This window comes from Cheilinus undulatus, linkage group 2 (genome assembly GCF_018320785.1).
Source record: "Cheilinus undulatus linkage group 2, ASM1832078v1, whole genome shotgun sequence".
Taxonomy (NCBI): Eukaryota; Metazoa; Chordata; class Actinopteri; order Labriformes; family Labridae; genus Cheilinus; species Cheilinus undulatus.
The window spans coordinates 10,228,385-10,256,379 of record NC_054866.1 but is presented as its reverse complement, the minus strand read 5'-3'; the positions used below and the strand labels follow the sequence as shown (position 1 = coordinate 10,256,379).

Sequence of the window (27,995 nt, the reverse complement as noted above, 5' to 3'; positions counted from 1 at the left end):
TCCGCGGTCCGCCGTTCAGATGTCGTGTTCTCTGGTTAGCCCCTCCGGAGCCCGGATCCTCCTGGAGGACGGACGAGCTGTGATTCTGGGCCGGGGTCCGGACACCGGGGTTACCGATAAGAAATGCTCCAGGCACCAGGGTGAGGAGGAGTCCGAAATCAAAGCACTAGTGGTTTTTATCACAAAGTACAGCCATTGACCAAGTCGAGACTCCTTCATCAAAAATGTGTTTTATCCTGTCCTTTCATCCAAACGCCTTTGTTTAGACAAATTATATTTTTTGTTTGAATGGTCACAATATTACGACCAGTTTTATACAACTGAGTCTCTAATGTATTTGGACAAATAAACCTGAGCGAGATAGAGACAGATATTCACAGCCAATATAGATCAGTATTTACAGCAGATATGGACAGCTATTTACTGCCAATACAGACCAGTATTTACAGCAGATATGGACAGCTATTTACTGCCAATATAGACCAGTATTTACAGCAGATATGGACAGCTATTTACTGCCAACATAGATCAGTATTTACAGCAAATATGGACAGCTATTTACTGCCAATACAGACCAGTATTTACAGCAGATATGGACAGCTATTTACTGCCAATATAGACCAGTATTTACAGCAGATATGGACAGCTATTTACTGCCAACATAGATCAGTATTTACAGCAAATATGGACAGCTATTTACTGCCAATACAGACCAGTATTTACAGCAGATATGGACAGCTATTTACTGCCAATATAGACCAGTATTTACAGCAGATATGGACAGCTATTTACTGACAACATAGATCAGTATTTACAGCAAATATGGACAGCTATTTACTGCCAATATAGACCAGTATTTACAGCAGATATGGACAGCTATTTACTGACAACATAGATCAGTATTTACAGCAAATATGGACAGCTATTTACTGCCAATATAGACCAGTATTTACAGCAGATATGGACAGCTATTTACTGCCAATATAGACCAGTATTTACAGCAAATATGGACAGCTATTTACTGACAACATAGATCAGTATTTACAGCAGATATGGACAGCTATTTACTGACAATATAGATCAGTATTTACAGTAGACATAGGCCAAAATTTAGAGCCAATATAAGCACACTATAGGTGCATGTTAAGAGCCAATATAGGCTGTTTTTTTTTACAGCAGATGTGGATGGCTATTTACTGTTGATATAAACCAGTATTTACTGCAGACATAGGCCAATATTTACAGCCAAGATAGGTGCATATTAACAGCTAATATAGGCTGTTTTTTACAGCGGATAAAGACCAATATTTACAGTTGATATAGAGCAATATTTACAGCTGATAAGGCATATATTCACAGCAGATGTGGACTGGTATTTATGCAAAAATTGACAGTTTTTTAACATCTGATATAGACTGATATTTACTACCAATAAAGACCATTATGTTCAACTGATACAGGCGGATATTTACAGCCGATATAGGCTGAGATTTACAGCTGATATTTACAGTATAAGTACCAGTTGTAAATATCAGCAGAAATTTTCACATCTGCTGATTTGATGAGAAACCTTTTAAGCTAATAGCTGCCAATACTAATATCATGCTGATAATAACATGAATCCCAGTATGGAATAATAGTACATTATGAAATTGGTTGTAAAGTTTTTGATTAACATTAAACTGACCATTAGATCCAAATTAATGTGTTTACGGAGCTGTATGTGTGTGTATGTGTATGAATATGTTTTGTTATATTTCTAATGCTAACAGACTTTGTTTCTCTCCCAGTGAAGGTGGTGGCTTGCTATGCAGACCAGGATGTGATCATTACCCAGGTATGAAAACAAGTAATGAAGCCAAGCACGCAAAGTCACTTGTAATTATTCAGTTTGTCTCCCTCATAAAAATAATGTCTTAGATTAGAAAGACATCTCTGTCAGACAACACCCAACAAGCACCACACAGAGTTCATATTTGGCGCTGCTCAATAAAAACATGTGAATGGTCATAAAAAATTCTCTCCTCAGTTGACCTTTCCCTTCACCACCTGGACACACCCTGGTTATCTCCAGCCCTGTAAAATGAGTGTATAACAAACACTGCAGTCCAATGTCCATGCATGTCCTTATTCATTACACAGCTGGGTCCCAATCCAAGTTTCCTGGACAGCGAGCAGCTAAGTCGTGGCCAGTCTGGGAAACTCAAACACGGAGGCACACTCTACCTGGTTAACCAGAATCATCCGTTTAAACTGCAGTTTTCTCTGAGTTCAAACGGAGCAGCCTCCAGCGCTACACAGAAACAACTTAAGGCAACAGATAAGACAAAAGGAGGGAAAACCGAGAGAGAAAAGGAGGCACAATCCAGCCCAACTCCTAAGCGCAGTATAAAGGATTTCTTTTCCGCTTCTCCCATGAAGGTAAAGCATATGCTACTGTTTGGTCCTTGTGTTTATACATGTTTAATTTATTGTTTCATGTACCAATATTTAGATAAACATGAGAGATACTGATGTTCTAATTTTTCTGTTTCTGTTTAGTCCTCTAAGAGAAAACCAAACCCAGATAGAGGGCACCCAGAGAAGAAACGTCAAAAAAGAGGTGAGGCCTCAGATAGAAGGAGTGAGGAAGAGGATGAGGAGGAGAAAATGGCAGAAGAAAAGCTCAAAGAGCTCCAGGCGTTGGCGGAGAAGTCTATGACTGGAGAGAGTAAAGGCACAAAGCCTTCATCTTCATCGCCTATAAAAGGCTGTGCAAAGAGCAGCTGGCAGCAGATGAGCAACCTGTTGCTCTACACCGCTGCTGGTGTCAAAGGCAGCGACAAGGTGGGAACTGTTTCAGTAGTAGAGCTTAATCTTTAATTTTCATTGGTGTCCAGGTTCAGGGAGGAGCATTAGCACTGTCATGGTTGAAATTCCTGTAAATGATATTCATAACTTTGGCTTAATAATAAAGAGTATGTATTTATATGAATCATGAAGCTTTTGATGAAAAAAAAGTTGTTCCAATGCTTGCTTGAAATTCTGCCACAACAGACCTGAGACCGGAAAGAAGCCGTAGGTTGAATTTGAACCTAGACCACCTGCATGGAGGGTCATATCCTCCAAACATGTGGTACTACCTAACTGCTTGGTCAGCAACACCCCATTTTAGCTGCCCCTTTTTCTTTAAACGAAAAATTGTATCTGAAAAAATAGAAATGGGCCAGATCCTATCCAATATCTGTATCAGGTTCAGTATTTCAGTAATTTTTATATCGGAATAGGGACTAACAGCGCTGATCCATGTTACCGATCAAAATTCCAGTGCTGCCACTGGGCTGTGAACTCAGAGAGCCATGTGACAGCAGCCCAGTCTGAGTCCACTCATCATATTTACTCCAACACTAAAGAGCAGCCAGATAACAACCCAAACATCACTGTTTGTGCCTGTGGGATTAATGTGAAGCAAAGGGCAAAAGTTGTAGTCTCTACTCTCGACACTTGATGTCAACATTAACAGCAACATGAAGGAGTCTACTCTGTCGACCTATCTGTGGCTTTAATATGAGCTGCAACAACTTGTATTACAACCGTCTAATCATCTAGCTAAATGTGTGTTTTAGCTCATGATTCACTCGTTTTAAGTCCATGATGATTCTAAGAAGCGGGCTGTAGCATTTAGCAAGGTCAGAGAAACCACTAAATAGAGTGACAGTGAGGCTGACTGCAAACATGGTGGCTGCTGCTAAAGCTAAGCTAAATCAATGATAAACGTGGTACTTCTGACAAATCCTTCACAATAAAAGTCCAGAGTTGTTGTTTTCCTTAAGTCAGGAAATGTAGTGCTATCAGTAGCAGCTTGTTTTTTTTTGTTTTGTTTTGTTTTTTTTTACACATTTTTCACTTGAAAACTTCCCATCTGTTGCTTTCTGCTACAGTAGTCCCGAGATACACCCCGTTTAGCAGAGTCATCTACTTAGTGCTTATTAGAGAGTTTTTTGTTGATATTTATGTTGTCTACATATTTTCTTTTTAACCAGTGCCGCATTGGTTTAAATATTCGGTTTGCTGCAGTAGCTCTGTGATAATGCTTTTTTTTTTTTTTTTTTTACAAAGCAAGTAAGTTTCAAATATTTTATTTGAATACATTACATTTGTTGCTCCTACCTGAGACAGCACAGAGATTTAATATATTTACTGGGAATAATATTAAGTTTTATGCATTTTAAAAGCAGCTTTACAACCACAGGTACCAGGGTCTAAATTTAGTTATGGAGTGAAAAAGATATAATTCGTTGAAAGTCCCTGGCGGAGGCTCGTGTTGTCCCACAGCCCAAACTAAAGGGGGATGCCCGCAGTACTGAACTTTTCTGATTGGTAAAGGACTCATAGCATTTTATTTCACGTGCCATGTTTAAAAGATTGCACTATTCCAGGAAGTCATCTGTATTTGGACAAAACAGAACCTAGACATGATTAATACAGTCCCAGTTAGTTGAGCACCTTCAAAATAAATGTTCTCTGTACAGAGTCAGCTGATTTTCACAACTGATGAAAAGTTTTATTTTAATGTAGAAACCAAGGATCTCCATTAGGGCCGACAAACTTCATTTTTCATGATTTCTGTTAGGCATTTGATGAAATGTCTGAGCATGCCCTACTCTTGTTTTTCTCCAGATAGCTGGGTTTGACATCGATGGCTGCATCATCACCACCAAGTCTGGCAAAGTGTTTCCTACTGCACCAGATGACTGGAGGCATGTCTGCAATATTTAAACTGTCTTCTACAGCTAAACAGTGTGACACATGATCTCTTTCTCTAACCTCTCCATCCAGCTTTATGGCTAATGTAGATTAGATTTGTTCCCCTTCTTTGTGTTAACTTCTTTTGCTTTTATTTGCCCGATTAATAGGATCCTGTATCCTGAGATTCAGCCCAAACTGTCCAGCTTGCTTAAGAAAGGATACAAGGTAAGAAGGAGCAAAATGGACCGAACAATACTGGATGTAAGCCATTGGATTTCATGATCTGCTCTTTCTGTGCTTGTAGGTGGTGTTCTTCACCAACCAGATGGGGATCGCTAAAGGTAAACTGAGACCAGAAGTCTTCAAGTCCAAAGTAGAGGACATCCTCGCCACGCTGCAGTTACCTGTCCAGGTCAGTCATGTTGAAGGTTGACTCTGTAACACAGACAGCATCAAAGTAGATGGCAGCGTTTATTATGACTGTTTGTAAGCCTGGAGCTCTGCCTGCAACCGTCTTTGTCTGTGCTGATAACCATGATAAATATTTTTTCAGTCTCCATTCTTGCTGACAAGCTAGTGTGATGGCAAATATCAGTCACAAAATCTTTGCCCTGACAAGTACCGATTAACCCAATTTATTTTATATTTTTGTTGAAACTGGATTGTTAAACATGTTGGTGCCGTGATTGGCTCTACCACCACACAGGAGAAAGCCTCCTGAATAAGATCTCTAACCTGACACATGCATTTCTGTGTAGAGCATAGATTTTGTAATTCATAGGCATGCCTCACTGGTGTCCCCCATTGGCTACTGTAGGGGATTTTGAATATCAACAATGGCAGTTGCCCTATTGAAAATACTGTCTCAACATGACTTTTAGTCAGCCAAAGAAGTGGAGCCTTAGGCCGTCTGGTGAACGGTGACATTGCATTGCTTGTAGTCACATCAGTCATGCTCCTAATTACGAATGATTCTTATCTTTCATAAAATCAGAATAGATAAATTATTTTAAAAAAATCACCAAACTGTTTGCAGACAAATGCATTAACTATTCAACTTTGCAAAGCTGATGAATTAGCCAGGATCCATGTCTGTCTGCAATGTTTGTGTCTGTTCTGTGAATGACTGGACTGACGCTGTAGCTATGGGCATGCAAGCCGGTGTACAATGGTGAGCAGTGAAGAGATTAGTGCTAATAAAGCTATAGCAGCAAATTTATCAGAAATTGACATTTTTTAATAAAAAGGAGAGCAAAGAACTGTACTGAAATATTTTCTTGGTTGAAAAGATGCTCTTCTCCTGGCCTGCTTTGGCAAGAGATTGATTCCTTAATTGGCTCCACTGATAGTTAACAATGACATTGGCTACCTGTTGAGCTAAGTTTAAATAGTTTACTCCCTGAAGTGGCACATGCCAACCACATCATATGTTTTTTTCTCTCTGGTTGGCTCCTAATAAATGTGACTGATAGAACAGTCATCCAGCCAACTTCCAAGATTTTTTTGACAGGTTCTGCCCTTCCAAACCACCAATCATCGCCCGACTGATGGGTCAGGTTATGAACTATTTAGACCAAAATAGTTTTCTGTATCAGGTTGTAAACGTGTATCTCTGTGACCAAAATACGTTCTGGGGCTGGGGTGCCAGCCTTGGGCAGACACTTAATAAGCTGCAGTATTTGCACTTTTGTATTGGCTTCACTTTTCAATGCCAGAAGTCGCTGCTTGATGTATATCGATGGCTTCCCTCTGACTTTATGAAGCAAAAAGGTCTGCACACCCAGAAGCTCCTGCAAGTACTGATTTAGCAACAAGTGAGATTTTGTATCCCAAAACATCACTTATTGCTAAATAAATACTTGAACGCAAGCTTGTGATGTGCAGACCTTTTTGCTTTTTTATGATTGTTTCTTTTTTTATTTCTTTTTTTATTATTTTTTTATTTTTTTAGATCCAGCACCCACTTAAGAATGTGCAAGTCTTACTTTGATTTTCTTTCTCCTTGATTGGCACCACTTACTCTGAGAGTATAACTCTGGCTTCGAATGACTGCATACAGATGGTGTGAAAGCTCAGCAACAACATATTACCCAGGCCTAATAAATGATAAACCATTACTTGACTTGATTTGAAATTGTTGTCTTAGTAGTTGCAACATTTTCAAACTTTTGTGATGTGCATATAGCAAATGATTAAATTGCATCTGGGAGATTTTTTTATTTCCAGGCCCCTGTGACCTCAGTAGGATAAGTTGTGTAGAAAGTTGAGTAAAAGCAGTAAAGATAATAGGTTGATGAATGCAATCTTATCATTATCACAAAATGAACCTCAAGCTGTGTCAAATATGACTTTAAACAAGCATTTTAGATCATAAACTCATCACTTAAACTCCTGAATGTTTCCCTAAATTATAAATAAAGTGATAAACTTAGTTTAAATCTGCTTCTGTACAATTAGACTGCTTTTTTATAACATAGTGAAGTTTCCTCCTGCAGGTTCTAGGCCACCTGGCTTTTAAAAAAATGGTAATATTGGCATCCTCCTCTTCTTGTGTCTCAGGTGTTTGTAGCAACAGGTCCTGGTATCTACAGGAAACCTGTGATGGGAATGTGGAATCACCTGTGTGAGAAGGTAAGAGCACACACCCACATTATTTAAGAACCACACCTCACTCAGACTATTTACACTGAATAACTGCAGTAAATATGATGAGTCATAGTTACACCCTTTAATTCTATCAGCATGCTTGCTGCCGTCCCAGGCTTTGTGTGACTATAATCTGTCTGTTTTAGTGTTATCTAGGAGTTTCTTTGCATGTGTCTTTCATCTTCAGGCAAATGATGGTGTCACTGTTGACAAGGCAGAGAGCTTTTATGTGGGAGGTGAGTATAGTTTGATATAAAACAGTGTTGCCACAGAGCTATCTTCCAATGCCGGCAGCTATCTGTGTGTGTAAACAGATAGTTCAGCCCTTTCAAGGAGGGTTGCATGATGTTCTTGTCAGCTGTACATGTATTAGCCAAAGCAGCTGCAGTTTAGTGGGGCCTTTTTAAAGAAACTGGCTGAAACTGGAATACAAGCATGGAAGCTCAGCTATACACTGCTGCAGATGGAGTTAGCTGAACAGTAATTCAGCTCCTTAGAACCAATGCTGGTGAAAGTGAATGACAGTTATGCTGCCATTGTTTTTGCACTGCCATGCAAAGTTCATTGACACGTGCTAGGACTCAATCCCAGCCCCAATTAAGGGTCCATGCTGACTTGCATCACTGTGGGTAATATAGGTACAACCCCATTTAAGGGGAAAAAAACTACGTATTACATTACAGTTGCATAGTTTCAAATAGGTCGTTTCCATCAAGCGGTCCAGCTCAGTTCGATGTAGAACGGCACGCATTTTTTTGCGTTTCCATAGAGCAAAAGTTGGAAGGGGTCCCAAAAAAAAACAACCAGTACCGTCCCACCTTTCTGCCCCCTTCAGTAGGAGTACCAATCTTACCTATCCGTCCATCCACAATGGATGAGAAACTAAATTAATGCTGAAGTTTTGTGAATACGAAGCCTTAGATCAGCTGATTCTCTGTACTGTAACTAGTTATTGATCTACCCCTTACTTTAGGTAACATGTGAAAACATCCCTCTGTCATTGTTAAGCATGTTTGTAAAACTTCGGGCTACAGCCTATTTTAAAACAAGATCAGCGCACAGTGGATTTCTCGCATAATCTAGTTTGATTTTAACACCAGCTGAACTTTTACCTTATTTTTAATGTGGCGAATTCTCCCAGTACAGCTCTAAACCTTCAGATTTTGTGGTATGAACTGTTAAAGACTAGATATATTCACATTCTAACGTACAGTTATGATTCTAAAAGTTTCTGTACACATATTCCATCAGCAGAGGATCTGTACTGACAGCGGTTAACATAATTAAGATGTAGTTTGTTTGTTTTTTTAAATCCCTTTCAGCTGAAATAAAGCTGTTTACTGCTCATTCCCGACTGATTTCTGTCACTCATCCTTTCTATAACTCCGGGCTGGACCAGCTGACTCGTGCTGCATGCATGCCTTTCCAGCCCACCCACCAAGTGAGAGCACGGGTGTCTGTGGAAACGCAAACTATTTTGGGGTTCAGCATACCAAACCATACCAAACCGTACTGAATCAAACCCCCTGATGGAAACACGGCTAAAGTTTATTTTTAAAAATCAACTGAGCTTGGTTAAAGTTCTTCAAGTCCTAGAACCAGTACTGCCAATTAAAGCTAGTTTAATTTACCTAGTATTTTGCTGGTTATAATATTAAATGTTTTTCCTTGTGTTTGTTGAATTATGCACAAGATAAGAAACCTTAAAACAAATAAATATTAAATTACAATATTGGGGTAAAATGTTTTAGATTGTTTTTGCATATCGTTCAGTGCTACAAACTAAACCCCCAAACCCAGAAATGATCCTTGAATTAATATTAATACTACTTCTGCTAATACTTCTACTACCATTAGTACTACCACTGCTTTAAGATGAATTTATCACCAGACTGACACAAAGATGACAGAAACACACTTTTGATTTGAACTGTTCACAGATGCTGCAGGTAGACCAGAGAACTGGGCTCCTGGGAAGAAGAAGAAGGACTTCTCCTGCAGTGATCGCCTGGTGAGTTTTTTTACTCTGCTTTCCTTTTTTTTTAACCACTCTGTGTCATATTTCTCCTCTTTGCCTTGACTTGTGTCTGCTTTTATAGCTCTGATCTAAAATTTAATTAATGAATAGTACTAAGAGTATAGAAGGTGTTAAAGTAAGAATACAGTGTACCATTTACTGCCTTCCTCTCTGCTTTTTTAGTTTGCTCTGAACATTGGGCTGCAGTTCCTCACCCCAGAGGAGTATTTCCTGGGCTGGAAAGCTGCCCCGTACAAACTGCCAAGTTTTGACCCTGTGAGTAAAAGGAACATCCTGTCTGGGATTTTGTTTTTTTCCAGCAGTCAAAAAGAAAACACTGTTCACCTTGTGAATGTCTTTATTTTTAATGCACTGCTTTATCCAAACTTTAGAGGGCGATTGACTCCTCTTTAAGCCTGTATGACCCACCATCTGCATCCCTCACCTCAAGCAAGACAGAGGTCATAGTTGCTGTGGGTTTCCCTGCATGTAAGAGGAACTTATATACACATAAACCACTTTTGTTTTAGCCTAACTTAAACCTTCCTGATGTTGTCACTCATCTTTGTTACTCCACAGCCGGTAAATCCACCTTCTTCCACACCCACATCATTCCAAAAGGCTATGTGTACGTCAACAGGGTGAGTGGATTTCCGGATTAACAGTTCTTTAGGCTTGTTGGAAATAGGAGTTTTTGGTTGACTTTGATGTTTGTTACACTGTAAGCGACTTGTTTTTCCTGACATGTTCTGTTCTATTTTGTGTCAGGACACTCTTGGTTCATGGCAGAACTGTGTGTCGGCGTGTGAGCGTGCTCTGAAAGAGGGCCGAAGTGTTGCTGTAGACAACACAAATCCAGATCTAGAGTCGCGCAAACGGTAAAGCATGAATGTATCAGAACTTCCTTTGGAAAAGATGTGATGGGTATTTTTGTGTTTTTCAGTACAGAACATACTCAGAAATCACTCCACTCGGGCCAATTTTTATGAATACCAGTTTTATAAAAACATCACTAGGCATGAAAAAGGATCATTTTAATAAGGCACTGAAGTGGTTTTGCAGTGGGTATGAAAAGTCATAGTGCTGTGATCTGCGTTTTAAAACTCTAGAATTGTAACACAAAGTTAAATTTAGACTTGACTCCAGACTGAAATTATTTAGCATCTCTGAAACTTTCAGCTCAGTTGATTTTTTCTTAAGTGGCAACTTGCTAAGCTGCACGATGTAGTGTTTTATACCCATGGGTTTCAACTGGTGGGTCAAGATCCAAAAGTAGGCAGAAGAGCCTTTCAGTGGGTTGCAGATTTGTGCTTAAAAAATGAATAGTTGTGGCAAAAAATTCATGTCAAACCATGATTTTTGAGGAGTAATGTGGAGGTTAGAGATGTATGGAAGCATTGGTTTGATATTGGTATCAGCTGATATTGTCCCCGTTTAGCAACAGCAGGCTTTGGCCAAATAACAGTTGAAAAAAGCTTCTAACACATGAGAAATTCAAGGCTGTAGTGGCTAAATTCGTCCATAGAAAATATTTTTTTCATATATCTTGTTTTTAGTATCATTATTTGTATTGGCAAAAATGATTTTGTAAATATTGGCATATAGAGTATCAGCAAAAATCCAATGTCGTGTATCCGTTACAACAGGGGTCATCAACTCAATTTTCACAAGGCCCAGCTTTTTCTTGATGCTGTGGGGGCTGGACATTGAAATAAACTGAAATAGAATCTGTATTTTTTTCTAATTAAAATGTTTTTGTAAAAATATTATTTCCTTCCAAAATTAATGGAACTTTAAGCCTTTAACACTGAAATCGGTCCCTATCACCTTTGCTGCAGTCAGCCACAAGGGGGCGATTGAGATATTTTAGCTACATATTTTTGGAGCCCCCTTGATGTCTGTCACTGAGTTTGATGCTGTGTTGTGATTTGCCAAAAACGTGCAGGAAACAGATCTGCAGAGATTGATTCAGAGAGATTTATGTGGAGAATGATTGCAAAAACTGCAACTCTAATCATCAAGATAATAATAAGTATGAGTTTACCATGCCAAATTACTGAAATACTAGTGTGCTTCTTGTCTGATAAAGCTTGGTTGAAGGTTTTCTTTAGACGACATAACATGCCATATTTTTGCCCTCTCAAATTTTTTGAATTTAATAATCCTCTGGGGGGCTGGATGGAAAGCTGTGGGGGGCCTGATTGGCCCCCAGGCCTCCTGTTGATTATCACTGCCTTACAGCAATAGTATATGATGATTGGTCAGGGTCACATTTGTAGTGTTGCCAGTCTGTCCACCAACATGATTTTTGTGGCATTGTCTGGCATTGTGCCATTGAAAAGGCTACAAAGAACTGTTTAATCCAGCCATAAAGGAAGGCTGTTAATGTGTGTGTTTGGCTGTGTGATTGTTGATTATATGCTTTTGTGGCTCTACTTTGTATGACAATAGCCCTAATGCTGCTAGTGACTTGTGATTAATTCTGATCTGCCTTCTAGGTATTTGGACGTGGCCAAAGCTGCAGGAGTGCCCTGTCGGTGTTTTCAGTTCTCAGCTTCTCTGGAGCAAGCCAAACACAACAACAGAGTAAGACCAGCCTCTTTACACATCAATCTTCATTCCTTGTTTTTTTTTTTTTTTTTTTGTCATGGCCAATGATCACGAGTTGTTGTTTTTTTTCCCGTTAATCTTTGTTGCCTTCAGTTCCGTGAGATGGCTCCATCAGACAGCAAACATGCCAAAGTCAATGACATGGTCTTCCACAGCTACAGGTAAGACAGAAATTAACTTCCTGTTCTCACAGAAACCTGGACTTACACATAACCCTTGTGAATATGCAGTTGATCAGTGCAACAAAGGTGCTCTATCATCTTTTGTTAAACCATTTCACAATTTTTGTTTCATTCTTGTGAGTATGAATTCAAGGCTGAGTCCAAACCAACTTCTCTAATCTGACTCCCTCCCTCTGGACAGGAAACACTTTGTGGCTCCAGCGCTCTCTGAAGGATTTACAGAGATCCTCCAGATCCACTTTGTCCCAGACTTTAAAGACAGTGAATCGGAAACCCTGTTCCGGCAGTTTTCTGAGGGCTGATTGGCCAGCAGTCAAAGCAAAACACCTGAGATAGCCACACAGAACCCTTTTTCCTTCTATACAAGCTGATGGATTGCCAGAGGTATAGGATTGCATTAATCTGTCCAGTGCTTTTGTATCTGAGGCAAGCTACATACTAAATGATTTTCAGCCCAATTTTAGGTCTAACTTACTCCTCCCAGAGATCAGGATGGCATGACCAAATTTGAGGTTGGCGGCAACTTATTATTTTTCCAAAAAAATCATTAAGTTGCCATGTCAATGCGATCATTTTACTGCTCCTGATCAAGTCAAGGCCTCCTTAACCCTGACTTTAAAGTATCAAACATGTTTACAGTGTTTCCCACACACAGATGATCCTCAGGTGAGCCATCCAGATATATTTACAGCCACCCATGAATATTTGCTAACCATTTTCCTACATGTTATTTGGAAAAATCCATATATATCACTGTAAATGCATGGGAAAAATGTCTATAAATAAATGCACTATTGAAAGACGTTTCAGGTTAAAAATTCAGCTTCTTTTGTTTGAATATTTTTTTCTGCAGCTGTTTGCTGCCATTATCAGTGTTGTTTTTTACGCATCAAAGTGTACTTTTAACTCAACATTATGTCATTCTTTTTCACTTTTTATACAAATTTGAAGTATTTACAATTTATATTACTGGTACAGTGCAATGCAGTTTACATGCCTGATGAAGATTGTCACCTCGTATTTAACATCTTTGGCAAACTTAGGACATGCCCTGTGATGATTTCAGCATACCATCTTTTATTATAGTACATCCCTGCCACAGACAGGAAGTAATTTAACTCAGTGGATATATTCAACAATGGTGCAGAAGTCTCTAACATCAACAACAAAAATCCACCAAAAACAAGAGCAAAGGGATCCCAGCAGTGATCACAAGAGGCAAAATCTAAACACTCTGCCCAAGGGCATGCTGGGAAAACTCCACCCCACTGACTTGAAATGGCAGTGGGTGGAGTTTAGATCAGCTGACTCTACAGAGTTGGACTAACACTGAACAGATCAACACTGTCAAATAACTTCAACATTGAATGGAGTTAAAATTACACTTTGAGAGTAAAAACTACACTGAAAAATTAAACCCTGAGATATCAGCACTAGTTCTTGCTGTGTATGTTTTACAGTACATGTTGTATAAACACTCATGTTGTTGCCACAAATCAACAAGTTGTTCCTCCATTTCTACCATTCAACTAACTTTATGCTTCACATTTACTGCTGTTGCCAAGGCTTTGTTTGCTGTGCTTCCTCCTTTGGTCAGCTTGCTTCCTGATTGTTTAAAGTTCACCTAACAATCCTGCTCAGCTGTCCTTGGTGTTCCCCTCACACAACAGGATTTCTGATTGTACTGAACATGTTGAACATCTAATCGTCAGATTATCATGCTTTTGCTCAATTTGGTAGGAAAGGGAAAATTAGCCTGAAATTTGTCAAGATTATCTTCAGTGTGTACCCTGCTTTAGCTGCCTAAACTGTCTAGCTAACAGCTTCTCACTCCAAGTAGAAATCATGATGTTAACTACATTTGCAAATCTACTTCAGATCTTTTCAATAAAGCGGTTTGTAACAAACAATTTGTCATATTCCATTTTTTCAATTAATTTAAGAGCTGATTGTGCATGTTTTACATGATGTGATTAGAAAGAATACAGTTATTTTACCAGCAGGTTTTTATACCCTTTATACTTTGTGAAAAAAACATGTCTGGAGGTGAGATTACTGCACCACAGCTATACAAATCACACAACTCAATATGAAAATAAAGCTTCAATAAAGCTAATGGGATTCCCACTTTAATGTTCACTTAACATCAGGCAGGAACTGGATCTCCTTCCCAAGATGCTCTTTGAGCCACGGTGCGATCTTAAAGAGGTTGATGTGAAAGTCTTGGGCATCAGGGTGTGGGTTGTCAGGAGTGTACCCCCTCATCTTTGGATCGGTATTACTGCATACATCGGCAGTGCCCCAACTCACTAGTCCCACCTGGTGGCAAAAGCAGTTCAAATATATATATATATATTTTTATATATATATTAAGCAATATTACAAAGTGCCACACAAGATATAAAATCCAAATAATAAAGAAAGTAGAGGACAGATTCTGGCAGAAGTGAGAAGAAATTAAATACTGGAAAACACAAGGGACAATTTTGAAACGGGCTGAATATAAGAATAAGAGGTGATTTTTCAGCATAATGTGGGAACAATAAGGAGGTTACTGTCAAAGAATTTTGACATGGCAGCATCTAATACATCAAAGCATGTAGACTTGGTCAAGATGGTATGCTGGAGTTCAGACCGAGCATCAGAATGAGAAAGAAAGGTGATTCAAGTGACTGAATGTGTCAGGGTTGTTGGTGGACCGGCAGGCTCTCATGTTGTTTATTTCCCAAATTCACCAATTGAATGTTGCGGCAGAAATCAGGACTCATAAGACCAGGCAATATCTACGGTCCAATTTTGGTGAGCCTGTAAGAATTATAGCTCTTAGCTGACAGGAGTGGAGCCCTGTCTGGTCTTCTGCTGCTGTAGTCCATCTGCTCAAGGTTTGACTAGTTGTGCGTTCAGAGAGGCTCTTCAGCATAACTTGCTCGGTTTCCTTTCTATCAGCTCGAATCAGTGTGGTTATTCTCTTCTGACCTCTGACATCATCAAAGCATTTTTGATTAGAGAAGTGCTGCTCTCTAGATTTTTATCCTTTTCTCACCATTCTCAGTACACCCTAGAGATAGATGTGTGAAAATCCCAGAAGATTTCCAGAAGTTTGTGAAATATTCAGACCTGTTTGTATGGAACCATCAACCATGGCACATCCAAAGCCACTTCCATCAGATTTCTTCCTCATTTTGATACTTGGATTGATTTTCAGCACATTGTCTCATCCATGTCTACATGCCTGCAGACACTGGTTGCTGCCATGTAACTGGCTGATTAGGTATCCGTAATAATGAGCAGGTGTACCTAATAAAGTGATCACTGAGTGTATGTCATGAGGCTGCATCATGAAGTCGTTTAAAATGAACATAAATTGATATGTAGGGCTGGCTGTATTAAATGCAATAATCCAGGTCTGTAATAAGGGCATTTTTTTTATATCACAATGCTGTAATGTCTCTTCCAGCACACCTTGGGTACATTTCTTCAGTTTGTCTCTGCAGCCACAATGATGACAAATAAGTCCACCACTGTCTTATTTCATATTCAAAACTCACAGACAGCTCAGTTATTTCTTTTTCATTCCATCACAGGTTGATTTTTCAAAGCTGTAGTTCATGTCATAATGTTTAATCTACCCAAAGTTACTTATATTCTTTAAAATTTAAAGTAGGTCTGTATCCACACAGGATGTTGCACTTGGTTTAAGAAAGTACAAAAATCCAAAGTGAAAAAAAATGTTAAAATGCAAAATAGTGAAATTTCAAATTGTCACAAAAAAAAAAAAAAAATGAACTGGTGACGGTAATAGAAACTGGCCAGTCCATCTGCCTTACACTCATGGATGAAAGTTTTGGCACCCCTTGAATTTTTCCAGAAAATACACCATTTCTCCCAGAAATTGAACAACACAAAAAGTGCAAAAAATTGCTATACCGCTTCTGTCCACTTGAGGCTGGCTGCAGGAAAAACGGAAGTTCTGTCTGCACACATGTTGAACGGCCAGTTTTGACACACAAAATAAACTGGTTTACAGCCTGGTTCAAAACACCAAACGTGTCTCATTAGCTAGAGTCTTATTGTGCTCCCACTGTACAGGGGGTGAATTTTTTTGTACCACAATCGCTTGGATTATATTTAAGATAAACTTCACTTCATGGTGATTGGTGTGTCTCATTTGATTGACAGATAGCTTGGCAGGCAGAGGCTCCGTTCCCGTCAACCGGAATGCTAGCTAGCAGGCTGACAGGAAGTTGCCCTTAGTGGGCGGGCCGTTAGGTTGATCCAATGTTCGGTTGAGACCGCGATTTCAATATGGAAGCCTCCACGAATGGGCTTCAAGAACCGTTTTACACCGCCTATTGTAAGCAGACGACTGACGTCACACGGGGTTTGTTCAGTTCTTTCTACAGTCTATGGGAGAACACTGGGAGAATCTCAGAGAGATTTCCAACGAACCGTTTTCATCAGTAACTGAATAACTGAAACCAATCACTTCCTACAACCATCAACAAGCTTCTTATACCTCTCAACTGGAATTTTGGGCCACTCTTCTTTTGCAAACTGCTCCAGGTCTCTCAGATTTGAAGGGTGCTTCTTGCAACAGCAACTTTGAGATCTCTTCATAGGTGTTCAATGGGATTTAGATCCGGACTCATTGCTGGCCACTTCAGAACTCTCCAGCTTTGTCTCCAACCATTTCTTGGTGCTTTTTGAGGTATGTTTGGGGTCATTGTCCTGCTGGAACACCCATGACCTCTGACACAGACCCAGCTTTCTGACACTAGGGCCTAGGGATCAGACATAAAAAAGCCCTTTTCAAGTCCAGCCACAAATTCTCTATTGGACTGAGGTGTTGGCTTTGACTCAGCCACTCCAGATCATTCACCTTGTTGTCTTTAAACCATTTCTGTGTAACTTTCACTATTTGCTTTGGGTCAGTGTCTTGCTGCAAAGTAAATCGCCCAAGCTGTAGATCTCTTGCAGACTGAATAAGATTGTCGTCCAGGATTTTCCTATGTTTTGCTGCATTCATTTTACCCTCAAGCCTTCCAGGGCCAGCTGCTGAGAAGCATCCCCACAGCATGATGCTGCCACCACTGGCTTCACAGTGGGAATGATGTGTTTGTGGTCTCAAAAGACTGAAGAACTGCCTTTTGGTGAACTCATGTCCAGATCTATCTGAGTTTTCTTCTCCAGTGGCTTTCTCTTCGCCACTCCCACATAAAGCTTTGACTGGTGAAGAACCCGGGCAACAGTTGTATGCAGAGTCTCTCCCATCTCAGCTGCTAAAGCTTGTAACTTATGTGTCTCACTAGTCTCCTTACACATGTGCCATTCTCCTTCCATTTCTTCATGATGGATTTAACTCTCAGGGGTGTTCAGTGCCTTGGAATTGTTTATTTGCATCCATCCCCTGACTTAGACTTTTACATAACTGTTGTATCACCAGAAGGATGCAATGTCCACAACATCTCATGAGTTTTAGAACTTTTACTTAAGTTTCATGGAGACAGGTTTTGGGTCCGCTCTCTTGAGGCTGGCTACTTTTGCTAACTGCAGCTTACTCTGACTCTCCTCACAAAGGGTAAACATTCAACTTGACACGGTGTAAGCTCGCCATCTACTGGATCTGAAAGGTAATAGCATCTAACATGTGCTAAGCAGTGAGTAACTTAAGAGGGATTACTAATTAAACTAATCTCTTTAGCTGGGATACCACAATAACCTTTTCTCTGAGTTGCTTGGAGTGTTCTTTTGTCTTCATGGTGTAATGTTAGCCAGGATACTGATTAACCAATACAGTTTTCTTTATACTACAATCACTTGAAACAAATACACTGCACTCAGTGATCCCCATCTTACTACTATAATTGGCAGCTTGTCTGTGTTGTGTCAAACCACACCATCGCTCTACTTCTCCTTGATACCTCTCAGAAGACTTCTTGTGTGTGTCGGTTCAAGAATGGCACCTTTAAAAAATCATCAATATGTATAGATTTTCAATAAAATCCTAAAATGTCATAATTTGGGGCCTTCCCCTGTTTTATGAAGTGACTGTGGAATGTTATTGCATTGTAGTGCCAATAGAGGGCACCAGAGAACAATGTAAAGTGTGGGTGATTATGTGGCAGAACTGAGAAAGAACTATAACATCACAACGGTGGAAAAGTGAGGTTTATTTGTATTCAAAATGCTTTTTGCAAAATTTGTAGCATGTGGCAAATTGTTTCATGCTGAAAGCCTGTGTCTCTGTCACTCCTTTAAAATCACACATGATCCATCCTGACAGAGATGTTCATACAGCACATGCTCATGTGTCATAGCCTTGTGCCAAGCTGAATAGATGTAGAGCAACTTTTTAAATTCAGTCTCTGTGACATGGCTGTGACTACAAACTTCTGCCTTTATCTGTGATTCTGAATAAACACCAGATGCTTGTGCCCTACAAAGAGGATCAACGTTCAGTGAAGAAATCCCTAATTCATGACTAACTACCTCCACAAGTCAACTTTGCAGACCGATACCACAAGAGAAAATAACATGAGAGTTTTAAGCTCAGGCATAAGAAAAAAACATTTCTAAAAAGAGCATGTTTTTTTTTCTTTCATTATTCACATGAAGAAAAATCAATATGAGAATAAAATCCAAAGGTCAAGAATGTTGTAATTTCTAAAGCTGACTTTTTCCTCAACATTTTAACTTCTTAACGTCTTCCATCATTTTCCCATACTAGTAATTAAACATCAAGGTATTAACATGTAAATTTTAGACACTTAAGGCAGCAATTGTTAAGATCAGATCTAAAATTTGGCATCCACACAAAGCTAAGTATCAGTGCCCTTAACAACCATTAATTTCAGTTGAATTTTATCAACCCAGACTGAACATATCTTATACAATAAAGGCATCTGCACCCCTCCCAAACACTCACAGTTCAACAAGAGTTTGAAGGACAGTTATTTACTTTTTTCTGGGAAACATCAGTCAAGCCGCTACACTTTATCTACAGTGTAAAGCATCTACCCAATTAATTTTTTATTCATTAATTTCTAGCATGTCTTTAAGTCTTAGAAAAGAGGGACCCAAACTTCAAAAATGCAGAAGGAAATTTTATTAACATGAAATGGAAATGACTGAGAATGTAACATTTTCATGGAACAGCACAGCTTTTAAGGTTTAGGCAAGCTCCTCCTCGCCTTCCTCCTCAAACTCTCCCTCCTCCTCGGCGGTGGCGTCCTGGTACTGCTGGTACTCAGACACCAGGTCGTTCAGGTTGCTCTCTGCCTCCTTGAACTCCATCTCATCCATACCCTCGCCGGTGTACCAGTGGAGGAAAGCTTTGCGCCTGAACATAGCTGTGAACTGCTCAGAGATGCGCCTGAACAACTCCTGGATGACTGTGTTGTTACTGATGAAGGTGGCGGCCATCTTGAGGCCACGGGGAGGAATGTCGCAGACGGCGGTCTTGACGTTGTTGGGGATCCATTCGACAAAGTAGCTGCTGTTTTTGTTCTGCACATTCAGCATCTGCTCGTCCACCTCCTTCATGGACATACGGCCACGGAAGATGGCAGCCACCGCCAGGTAGCGGCCGTGACGCGGGTCGCAGGCAGCCATCATGTTCTTGGCGTCGAACATCTGCTGGGTGAGCTCTGGAACGGTGAGGGATCTGTACTGCTGGCTGCCTCTGCTTGTGAGGGGAGCGAAGCCTGGTATGAAGAAGTGCAGACGGGGGAATGGCACCATGTTTACAGCCAGCTTTCTCAGGTCAGCATTGAGCTGTCCAGGGAACCTGAGACAGGTGGTGACACCGCTCATGGTGGCAGAGACAAGGTGGTTGAGGTCACCATATGTGGGGGTTGTGAGCTTGAGGGTGCGGAAACAGATGTCATACAGAGCCTCGTTGTCAATGCAGAAGGTGCTGTCTGTGTTTTCTACTAGCTGATGTACTGATAGTGTGGCGTTGTAGGGCTCAACTACTGTGTCTGATACTTTGGGGGAAGGCACCACGCTGAAGGTGCTCATGATGCGGTCGGGGTATTCTTCACGGATTTTGCTGATGAGCAGTGTGCCCATACCGGAGCCCGTACCACCACCAAGGGAGTGTGTGAGCTGGAAGCCCTGCAGGCAATCACAGCTCTCCGCCTCCTTCCTCACTACATCCAGGACAGAGTCCACCAACTCTGCACCCTCTGTGTAGTGACCTTTGGCCCAGTTGTTGCCAGCACCACTCAGGCCTGGAAGACAGAGAGTGAAATTAAAAATGTGCCTCCTAAAATAAGATTAGCGGTTGCTAGGAATATATGGGCAAATAATTACCACAAACAAAGTTGTCTGGGCTGAAGACCTGGCCAAAGGGTCCGGACCTCACAGAGTCCATGGTGCCTGGCTCCAGATCCACCAGCACAGCACGGGGAACATATCTGCAACCTACAAAAGCCAAAAGTAGTGAGGCAAGTGTTCACAAAACTAATGTCAGCAGACAAGCTAGTCTCCTTAAACTTACCAGTGACTTCATTGTAGTAGACATTGATCCTGTCCAGCTGCAGGTCTCTGTCACCATGGTACTTCCCAGTTGGGTCAATTCCATGCTCGTCACTGATCACCTCCCAAAACTGTAAAATAATTCAAGGCAATGAGTTTTTGCAAAATTCTGAAACTTGAGGAGGTAATCAGGTTGGCAAGTAAGCAAATATGCAAGATTTATTTGGATTCACAAAATACATGGTGAAGATAGCCAAGCTGAAGTTAAAAAGAGTTCTTTAGTATGAATTAATCAGACATCCTATATGTAATACAATGAAAGGTTTTATTTTTCACCCAGTTTTGTCCTCAAAAATCTTAACTGAAAATTCAAAACATCCATAATTACTTAGTTATTAGTTATCAGATAAATATCCATTATTCTAATTTCACTTTAGCCCAGATATAAAAAACATTTCTCAGGCCTTTATTGAGATGATAGTGGAAAGTACATGTAGTATTGTAAATAATGCAGTAAAGTGGATGCATGTTGAGTTTCAGAATGTATCGTTTAAGTTAGTTTTAAAATCTACTTTAAATATTATGCTTAGAAGATGGGTCAGCCTAAAACTTCCCGCCGTTACACAGACCGCGTGAGTGGCCTCACAGTCCATTGGCTGTGAGTGGTGGGCTATAATTTTAAAAAATTAAAAAAAATTCCTTGCTACGTCACTAACCGCCAACACCTCCTCCTTCAGCCATGAGCTGCCGTCTATCAGAGAAAACCGCATAGTGGGCCTCACTGAGCCAGAGACGGTTACAAAACCAACAAATTTTCACCCCAATATATAGGAAAAATACTCACATAAAAACGTAGGAATTAGTCTACCTTACTTGAGGTTACATGGTAGGCACAGTGACAAAAATTAAATTCCCATTTCCGTGGTGCAGAAAGGCTAACGTATGATTAATTAGATTACTACATTGGTTTAAACTGGTTCGCCATTGTAACAGAAAATCCCATCTGCACATTAATGAAATTTTAACGATTTTTACTTCTGAAACCTGACAGACCTATAGATACAAAATACATTTTTAGGTATTTTTTTGAGTTACTAAAACTACATTACGATTCAAATTTTTAAACTTCAAAGTAATACAAAAGGTGGGGTCAGTTTTTAACTCTTTTTAGGTTTTGATAATGCGTATACGTAAATTCTCATAAGTAGGGCACATTAATATTCGCAGGGTGTGGCAGCCCAGCTCAGACGGTTCTAGAATGAGTTGCAGCAGTGTGAACCGAGCGTTGCAGCTCGAATGAAGCCGTCTGATGTAGTCGCCAGCGATTTGGCCCTTTATGTCATAGAGAGCGGGTTTTAGAACACAGCATGCAGAGAAATGAGAAAATGGAAATATAAATCTCATTTCAAAGGCTACATACGCCAATTCCATCAGATACTTTTGCTATTTATTTTGTAAATATCTCTTTTCTCATCTTCCTGATAATCACTTGTTATCACCATCGCAGCACGAATTTCGCGGCACATACAGACACTAAAATTTTTTCTAGATCAGTCTTATTATAACAAAGATATCTGCTGAGAATAATTCATGTTCCACTGACATATTCAGCGCATGTGATATAAATGACAACAACAAAACACAAAAACAGTGAATGTGCAGTGCTTTCCCTCTTTTAGAGACAGATTTATTGCACACTAACTTAGGTAGCCTAAATCTCTTTAGAGTAAGTAACTGTGAGTCGTTACCATGGAAACGATGCATCGTCTTATTCAATCTCAGCAGTGTGAACTAGGGGTGTTTAGAGCACGGCACAGTTGAACCCTGCAAGCAGTTGCAAGTTTCAACTCGTCTCATCGCGAATCAAACGAACTAAATGACAACAGACCAAATGGACGCAAAACACCGGCCCATGGAACACAATGTTTCTTTACAAAAAAACGATACTATTCAACATACCAAAGGCAAATATAAATGGACTAACCTTGGCACCGATTTGGTTTCCGCACTGGCCAGCCTGGAGATGTACAATTTCCCTCATTTTGTATTTTTGGAGGTAGGCTTAGATCTTAGAACAGTGACGCTGCGTGTCTCTGTGGATGATTCGGCAGTACAACCATCTGTTTTTATAAGACTAGTAAGTCCCGCCCTTCAGCCCTCAGCTCAAACGCCCGCTGGCTCTTTTCTGTAAGCCTGAACTGCTAATAAGCATTTATACAATGTTTTGATGCTAGAGTGTTGGACATACATAGAGAAGCTCCGGTTAAAGTTTTGTTTAGAGACAAAATATCCAGGTGAGACACAATGGTTAAAAATAGCACAGCGCTCAAAGGGTTAGGCCCAATGTTGAATCATAAATATGTTTGATATTAACTTGGGAGTTGTCCGACTCAATTAGAAGAAGCAGAATAATCCAATTGACTCTAACGAGCAGTGCAACCAGCCTCCATTCTGGCCACAAACCCTTGGTTGTTCGGGGGAAAATCAGGCCCAAAATCATCCAGCCAGTTTGCAGTGACCCCATGCCGTTCACCATTACAGCATATATCAACGTCTAAATCCACTGTCAGGCTAAGATTTATTCTGCAGAGACTAAGTGGAAATCTGTTGTCAAGCTCATTGTCTTCTTGCCATTTAAAACTTGTAATCCCCGTGAAGCCGCATTGTTTACAGCGATTCCTCTTATTTTACCATGAAGCACATCCTCTAAGAATTCCATGCCTCACGGAGCTTCTTTGAATATATGGCAGATGAAAGTAAAAACAGGATTACAGTCTAATCCATTGATTCCCAACCTGGGGTCCGGGACCCCCTAGGGTGGGTAGGGGCAAAGATCTTAGGGGAGGGGGGCATGAGGCTTTGCCTGCTCTGAGGCTGCCAAAATTAGATTTGCCAATATTGACTAAAACCATGATAAAGCAGTTATTAAGTAGTTTATGCAAAGGTCTTTTGTTAAGAAAAACCTGCATAGGCCTTTTTTAGGGTTTTATCAGTGAAACAATTAAAATCTATGTTGGTTTTTGACAGCAGAGTGTCACTTTTTCTTCTCTCTTGGGTCCTATGGGGGGGCTCCGCTTTTTTAGGTAGATGTAGGGGGGCTCCAAGGAAAAACAGTTGGGAAACACTGGTCCAATCCCTCTCAATTGTTTGTGCCTTTTGGCCACTGGGAGAACTCTGATGTGGTCCTGGAGAGGGAGATGGAGGGGTGGGGGGGCAAGTAGAAAGAGGCTTTAAAGTAGATTTATTCATGTACAACTGCAGCCAGCAATTAAGGTAAGAGGTAGCTAGCTTCAGATGGCCACTTTGGATCTTTTAAATGTAAATACAGCCGCTTCTCTCAAAGTGCTCGGTGAGATATTCCAACTGAAATCCCCTCTCACGTATGAAGGAGCTGTGATATTTCTACACCAAGCCTCTACAGCGCTACCATGGCAGGCAGCCCAGGCTCTTGTTGAAATGTTTTAACCAGGCGGTTGTATGAGCCAGGATAATTTGGTCACTGGTGACATTTGTTGTAGAAAACAAACATGAATGAAGGAGTCATACAAAGAAACACATTCTCTGGAACTTCATGGATGAAGATGTAGTCCTGTGAGGACAAAAAGTGGTTATGGTTCAGTTTAAGGGGCTACAGTTAAATTCAGTCTAGGATGAGTGCTGCAGGTAAGGGAATTAGTGTGGTTGTCATGAATATGAGACAGATCTAAGAGTGTGTACTCACCATACGGTGTATATAGTGTGTGTGAGAGGACACATAGACACACCACTCTCTGTTCATCTGCCTTAAACTGCGACACTGACCCAAGGTGGCGGTCGCTGAGCACTCTAAGTGATGACCCTTCAACCTGGAACATTTCAATTTCAACCTGTGAATGCTCCCTGGAGAATGGTTTGAATGTTAAGTGCGCCCTCCAATTCCTGTGTCATATGAAAATGTAATGATAGCGCTATCATCTCCCCGGCAGAGCGAGGGCTTGCTTGACTATGCAGCAGACATTGGTGCTGGCCTCATTTCCCCTGCCAGCAGGTGTCCTCTCTGGATATAATAGGCTTTACATGTGTAATTAAAACATGACACTGCAGCCTTTTGTAGTGGTCAGGGAGGTCTCCATGGGTCAGAAGGGTTTAAACATGACTCGATACAGCTCTTTACCAGCACACTGCACGTTTAATGTTTGCAGGGAAGCTCAGACATTCTTCACAGGCCACATAAGCAGGGGGAAAAAGCAAATAAATGGTTTGAGAGTCCCAACTTATAAACAAAAGCAGCGTATTGGAGCAACTCCTGTATGACCTTGAGGTGTACCAGAGGTGGCCATAAAAGAAAAATGTCCACGTGCTCCTTTAAACTGTAGGTAATCATTAGGTTAAGAAGAAAATGACATGTACATCAAATGCATCACATCCTGCAGGTTACTATGCATGTACAGTATGACCCTGTCATCTCAATGATGAATCAGACTCTTCTGTTTACCTTTAGTTTTCTTTTAGCTCTAATTTTAGGTGTAATCACCTCCATATAAATATAGAGAAAAGTCGCAACAAAATACCAGAAACTCTTGACATTACTTACACCGCTGTCCACATTATTATGCAAAGACATTTTTCTCTTATTTTCCTAAATATCAATGCAAATGACAGTCAAAATATTTTTCAAGTCATCAGCCATTGGAGCATAATTCAAATGTTTTTGAACAAACCTCATATTGATAACCATTCTTTTTAAAAAAATAAAAACCTCAAAATGCACTGTTCCACAATATTGAGCAGACCATAGGTTTCAGCAATATGGGAAAGAAAAAGGATTTCTGCTGCCGAAAAGCCTCAAATAGTGTAATGCCTTGGACAAGGAATGAAAACATTAGATATTTCATGAAAAATTAATCCTGATCATTGTCCTGTGAAGAAATTTGTGGCTGATTCAGAGCACAGACGGGTTCGTGCAGATAAAGACATAATGAGGAAAGTTTCTGACAGACAAATTCATCAGATTAAGAGAGCAGCTGCTAAAGTGCCGTTACAAAGCAGCAGACAGGTATTTGAAGCTGCTGGTGCCTCTGGAGTCCCACCAACCTCAACGTGTAGGATCCTCCAGAGGCTTGCAGTCGTGCATAAACCTACTATTCAGCCACTCCTAACCAATGCTCACAAGCAGAAACTGTTGCAGTGGGCCCAGAAATACATGAAGACTCATTTTCAAATGGACTTGTTGACTGATGAGTGCTGTGCAACCCTGGATGGTCCAGATGGAGGAGTAGTGAATGGTTGGTGGATGGCCACCATGTCCTAATAAGGCTGTGATGTCAGCAAGGAGGGGGCGGAGTCATGTTTTGGGCCGGATTCATGAGGAAAGAGCTGGTAGGCCACTTTAGGGTCCCTGAAGGTGTGAAAATGACCTCGGCAAAGTATAAAGAGTTTCTGACCGACCACTTTCTTCCATGGTATAAAAAGAAGAACCTTCTGTAGCAAAATTTTCTTCATGTATGACAATGCTCCATCTCATGCTGCAAAGAATCCCTCTGTGTCATTGGCTGCTATGGGCATAAAAGGAGAGAAACTCATGGTGTGGCCCCCATCCTCCCCTGACCTTTAACCCTGTTGAGAACCTTTGGAGCATCCTGAAGTTAAAGACCTATGAGGGTGGGAGGCAGTTTACATCAAAACAGCAGCTCTGGGAGGATATTCTGACATCCTGCAAAGAAATCAGAGCAGAAACTCTCCAAAAACTCACAAGTTCAATGGATGCAAGAATAGTGAAGGTGATATCAAAGAAGGACTCCTATGTTTACGTGTAACTTGGCCTGTTAAGATGTTTTTGATTGAAATAGCTTTGATTTCAGTAAATACGACCTCCTAATGCTGCAAATTCAACAAATGACCATTTTCAGTTCTTTACAACCTATAAAATCTTTTAAAACTCTGTTGTGCTTAATAATGTGGAACAGTGCATTGAGGTTTTGATAAAAAAAAAAGGTTATTATTATGAAGTTTGTTCAAAAACATTTGAATTATGCTCTAACGGCTGATGACTTGAAAAATACTCTGACTGCCGTTTACATTAATATTTAGGAAAATAAGAGAAAATGTCATTTGCTTGACAGCGGTGTAGTGCCAGAGCATATGTTGCATTATTCTGTGATTTGCATCAATTTCACCATTCCACATCTACATCACGATTTGGGCGGATTCACCCGTTGATCAGTGACTTTGTGTAGACGTGGGGAAGTAGAAGCAGCTATAGGAAAAATCTTGCAAACCACACATTAGCTGCAGCCAGATTCCCTCTCCACCCCATCTGCTTGGCTCAAAGAGCTGCCAGCTCCAGCGCCACACCACAAACACACTCAAGAATTACATGTACATCCATCATAGCACACACTTTCTGCACCACGTTTATAAGGGCAGGGGTTCTCAACCTTTTCAGCTCTGACCCCCAAAATAAAGGTGCCATAGACCAGGGATCCCCATTGTGCCTGAAGGTGGTTGAACACAGCCATGCACATTTAAGAATAGTCGTGTGCAGACAAGGCCGTCCATAAAGGGGGATAAATGAGAGAGCTTTCTGGCACCCAGCTAAACTGGGGGCCCATGGAGGTCAGCAAAACCATGGTCCATCGTAAAGTAAAGCTGTGATATCCATGTTTCATGATTAACCTGAAAAAAAAAACACTCTTATCAAAGAAATAACTCATGTAGTAAATAGCCTTCTGAAAAATGTTAATCACCTATGTTAAAAACTGAATTAAAATGGTTTGACAATTGCTGCAATAGGTTAATAATGGCAAAAAATGTTTGAAAAGGTGATGAAAATAGATTTTAAAAGTAGTAGAAATGGTTTAGAAGGGGCAAAAATGATTTATAAAAATGGCAAAAAAGGGTTAAAGTGGCAAAGCATACCATCTTTTATTGTAGTACATCCACTGCCACAGACAGGAATTAATTTAACTCAGTGGATGCCGCAGCCATGCCGCAGAAGTGTCTAACATCAAACACACAATAATCCACCAGAAAAAAGAGCAAAGGGATCCCAGCAGTGATCACTGTGCAAAAGACAGCATCTAAACACTCTGCCCAAGGGCATGCTGGGAAAACTCCACCCCACTGACTTGAAATGGCAGTGGGTGGAGTTTAGATCAACTGACTCTACAGAGTTGGACTAACACTGAACAGATCAACACTGTCAAATAACTCCAACACTGAATGGAGTTAAAATTACACTATTAGAGTAAAAACTACACTGAAACATTAAACCCTGAGATATCAGCACTAGTTCTTGCTGTGTATGTTTTACAATACATGTTGTATAAACACTCATGTTGTTGCCACAAATCAAC

The 27,995-nt window shown here is 40.4% G+C and overlaps 2 protein-coding genes across 2 annotated transcripts; one reads left to right on the top strand and one right to left on the bottom strand.

Moving 5' to 3' along the window:
• Positions 1-14: 14 nt before the first annotated feature.
• Positions 15-14,073, top strand: LOC121519108 (polynucleotide kinase 3'-phosphatase). Its single transcript, XM_041801903.1, has 17 exons — positions 15-140; positions 1,791-1,837; positions 2,143-2,421; positions 2,542-2,826; positions 4,660-4,739; positions 4,896-4,953; positions 5,033-5,140; positions 7,288-7,359; positions 7,562-7,610; positions 9,315-9,385; positions 9,575-9,667; positions 9,784-9,880; positions 9,971-10,032; positions 10,160-10,269; positions 11,890-11,977; positions 12,095-12,162; positions 12,365-14,073. The coding sequence occupies exons 1-17, from the start codon at positions 20-22 to the stop codon at positions 12,483-12,485; spliced, it is 1,809 nt and encodes a 602-aa protein (XP_041657837.1). The 5' UTR covers positions 15-19; the 3' UTR covers positions 12,486-14,073.
• A 5,248-nt stretch (positions 14,074-19,321) lies between these two features.
• LOC121522691 (tubulin beta-1 chain-like) lies at positions 19,322-23,301 on the bottom strand. Its single transcript, XM_041807283.1, has 4 exons — positions 22,646-23,301; positions 20,684-20,792; positions 20,497-20,607; positions 19,322-20,414 (listed from the first exon to the last, which is right to left on the bottom strand). Exons 1-4 carry the CDS (start codon positions 22,700-22,702, stop codon positions 19,354-19,356), a joined length of 1,338 nt encoding a protein of 445 aa, XP_041663217.1. The 5' UTR covers positions 22,703-23,301; the 3' UTR covers positions 19,322-19,353.
• Positions 23,302-27,995: the final 4,694 nt, after the last annotated feature.

Excerpts from the sequence above, each read along its gene's own strand:
- LOC121519108 (XM_041801903.1), top strand. The coding sequence starts at position 20 with ATGTCGTGTTCTCTGGTTAGCCCCTCCGGAGCCCGGATCCTCCTGGAG. Across the intron at positions 4,740-4,895 it reads ACTGCACCAGATGACTGGAG|GATCCTGTATCCTGAGATTC; the intron begins GCATGTCTGCAA and ends CCCGATTAATAG. Across the intron at positions 10,270-11,889 it reads GATCTAGAGTCGCGCAAACG|GTATTTGGACGTGGCCAAAG; the intron begins GTAAAGCATGAA and ends TCTGCCTTCTAG.
- LOC121522691 (XM_041807283.1), bottom strand. The coding sequence starts at position 22,702 with ATGAGGGAAATTGTACATCTCCAGGCTGGCCAGTGCGGAAACCAAATC. Across the intron at positions 20,793-22,645 it reads GAAACCAAATCGGTGCCAAG|TTTTGGGAGGTGATCAGTGA; the intron begins GTTAGTCCATTT and ends ATTATTTTACAG. Across the intron at positions 20,608-20,683 it reads CTACTACAATGAAGTCACTG|GTTGCAGATATGTTCCCCGT; the intron begins GTAAGTTTAAGG and ends TGGCTTTTGTAG.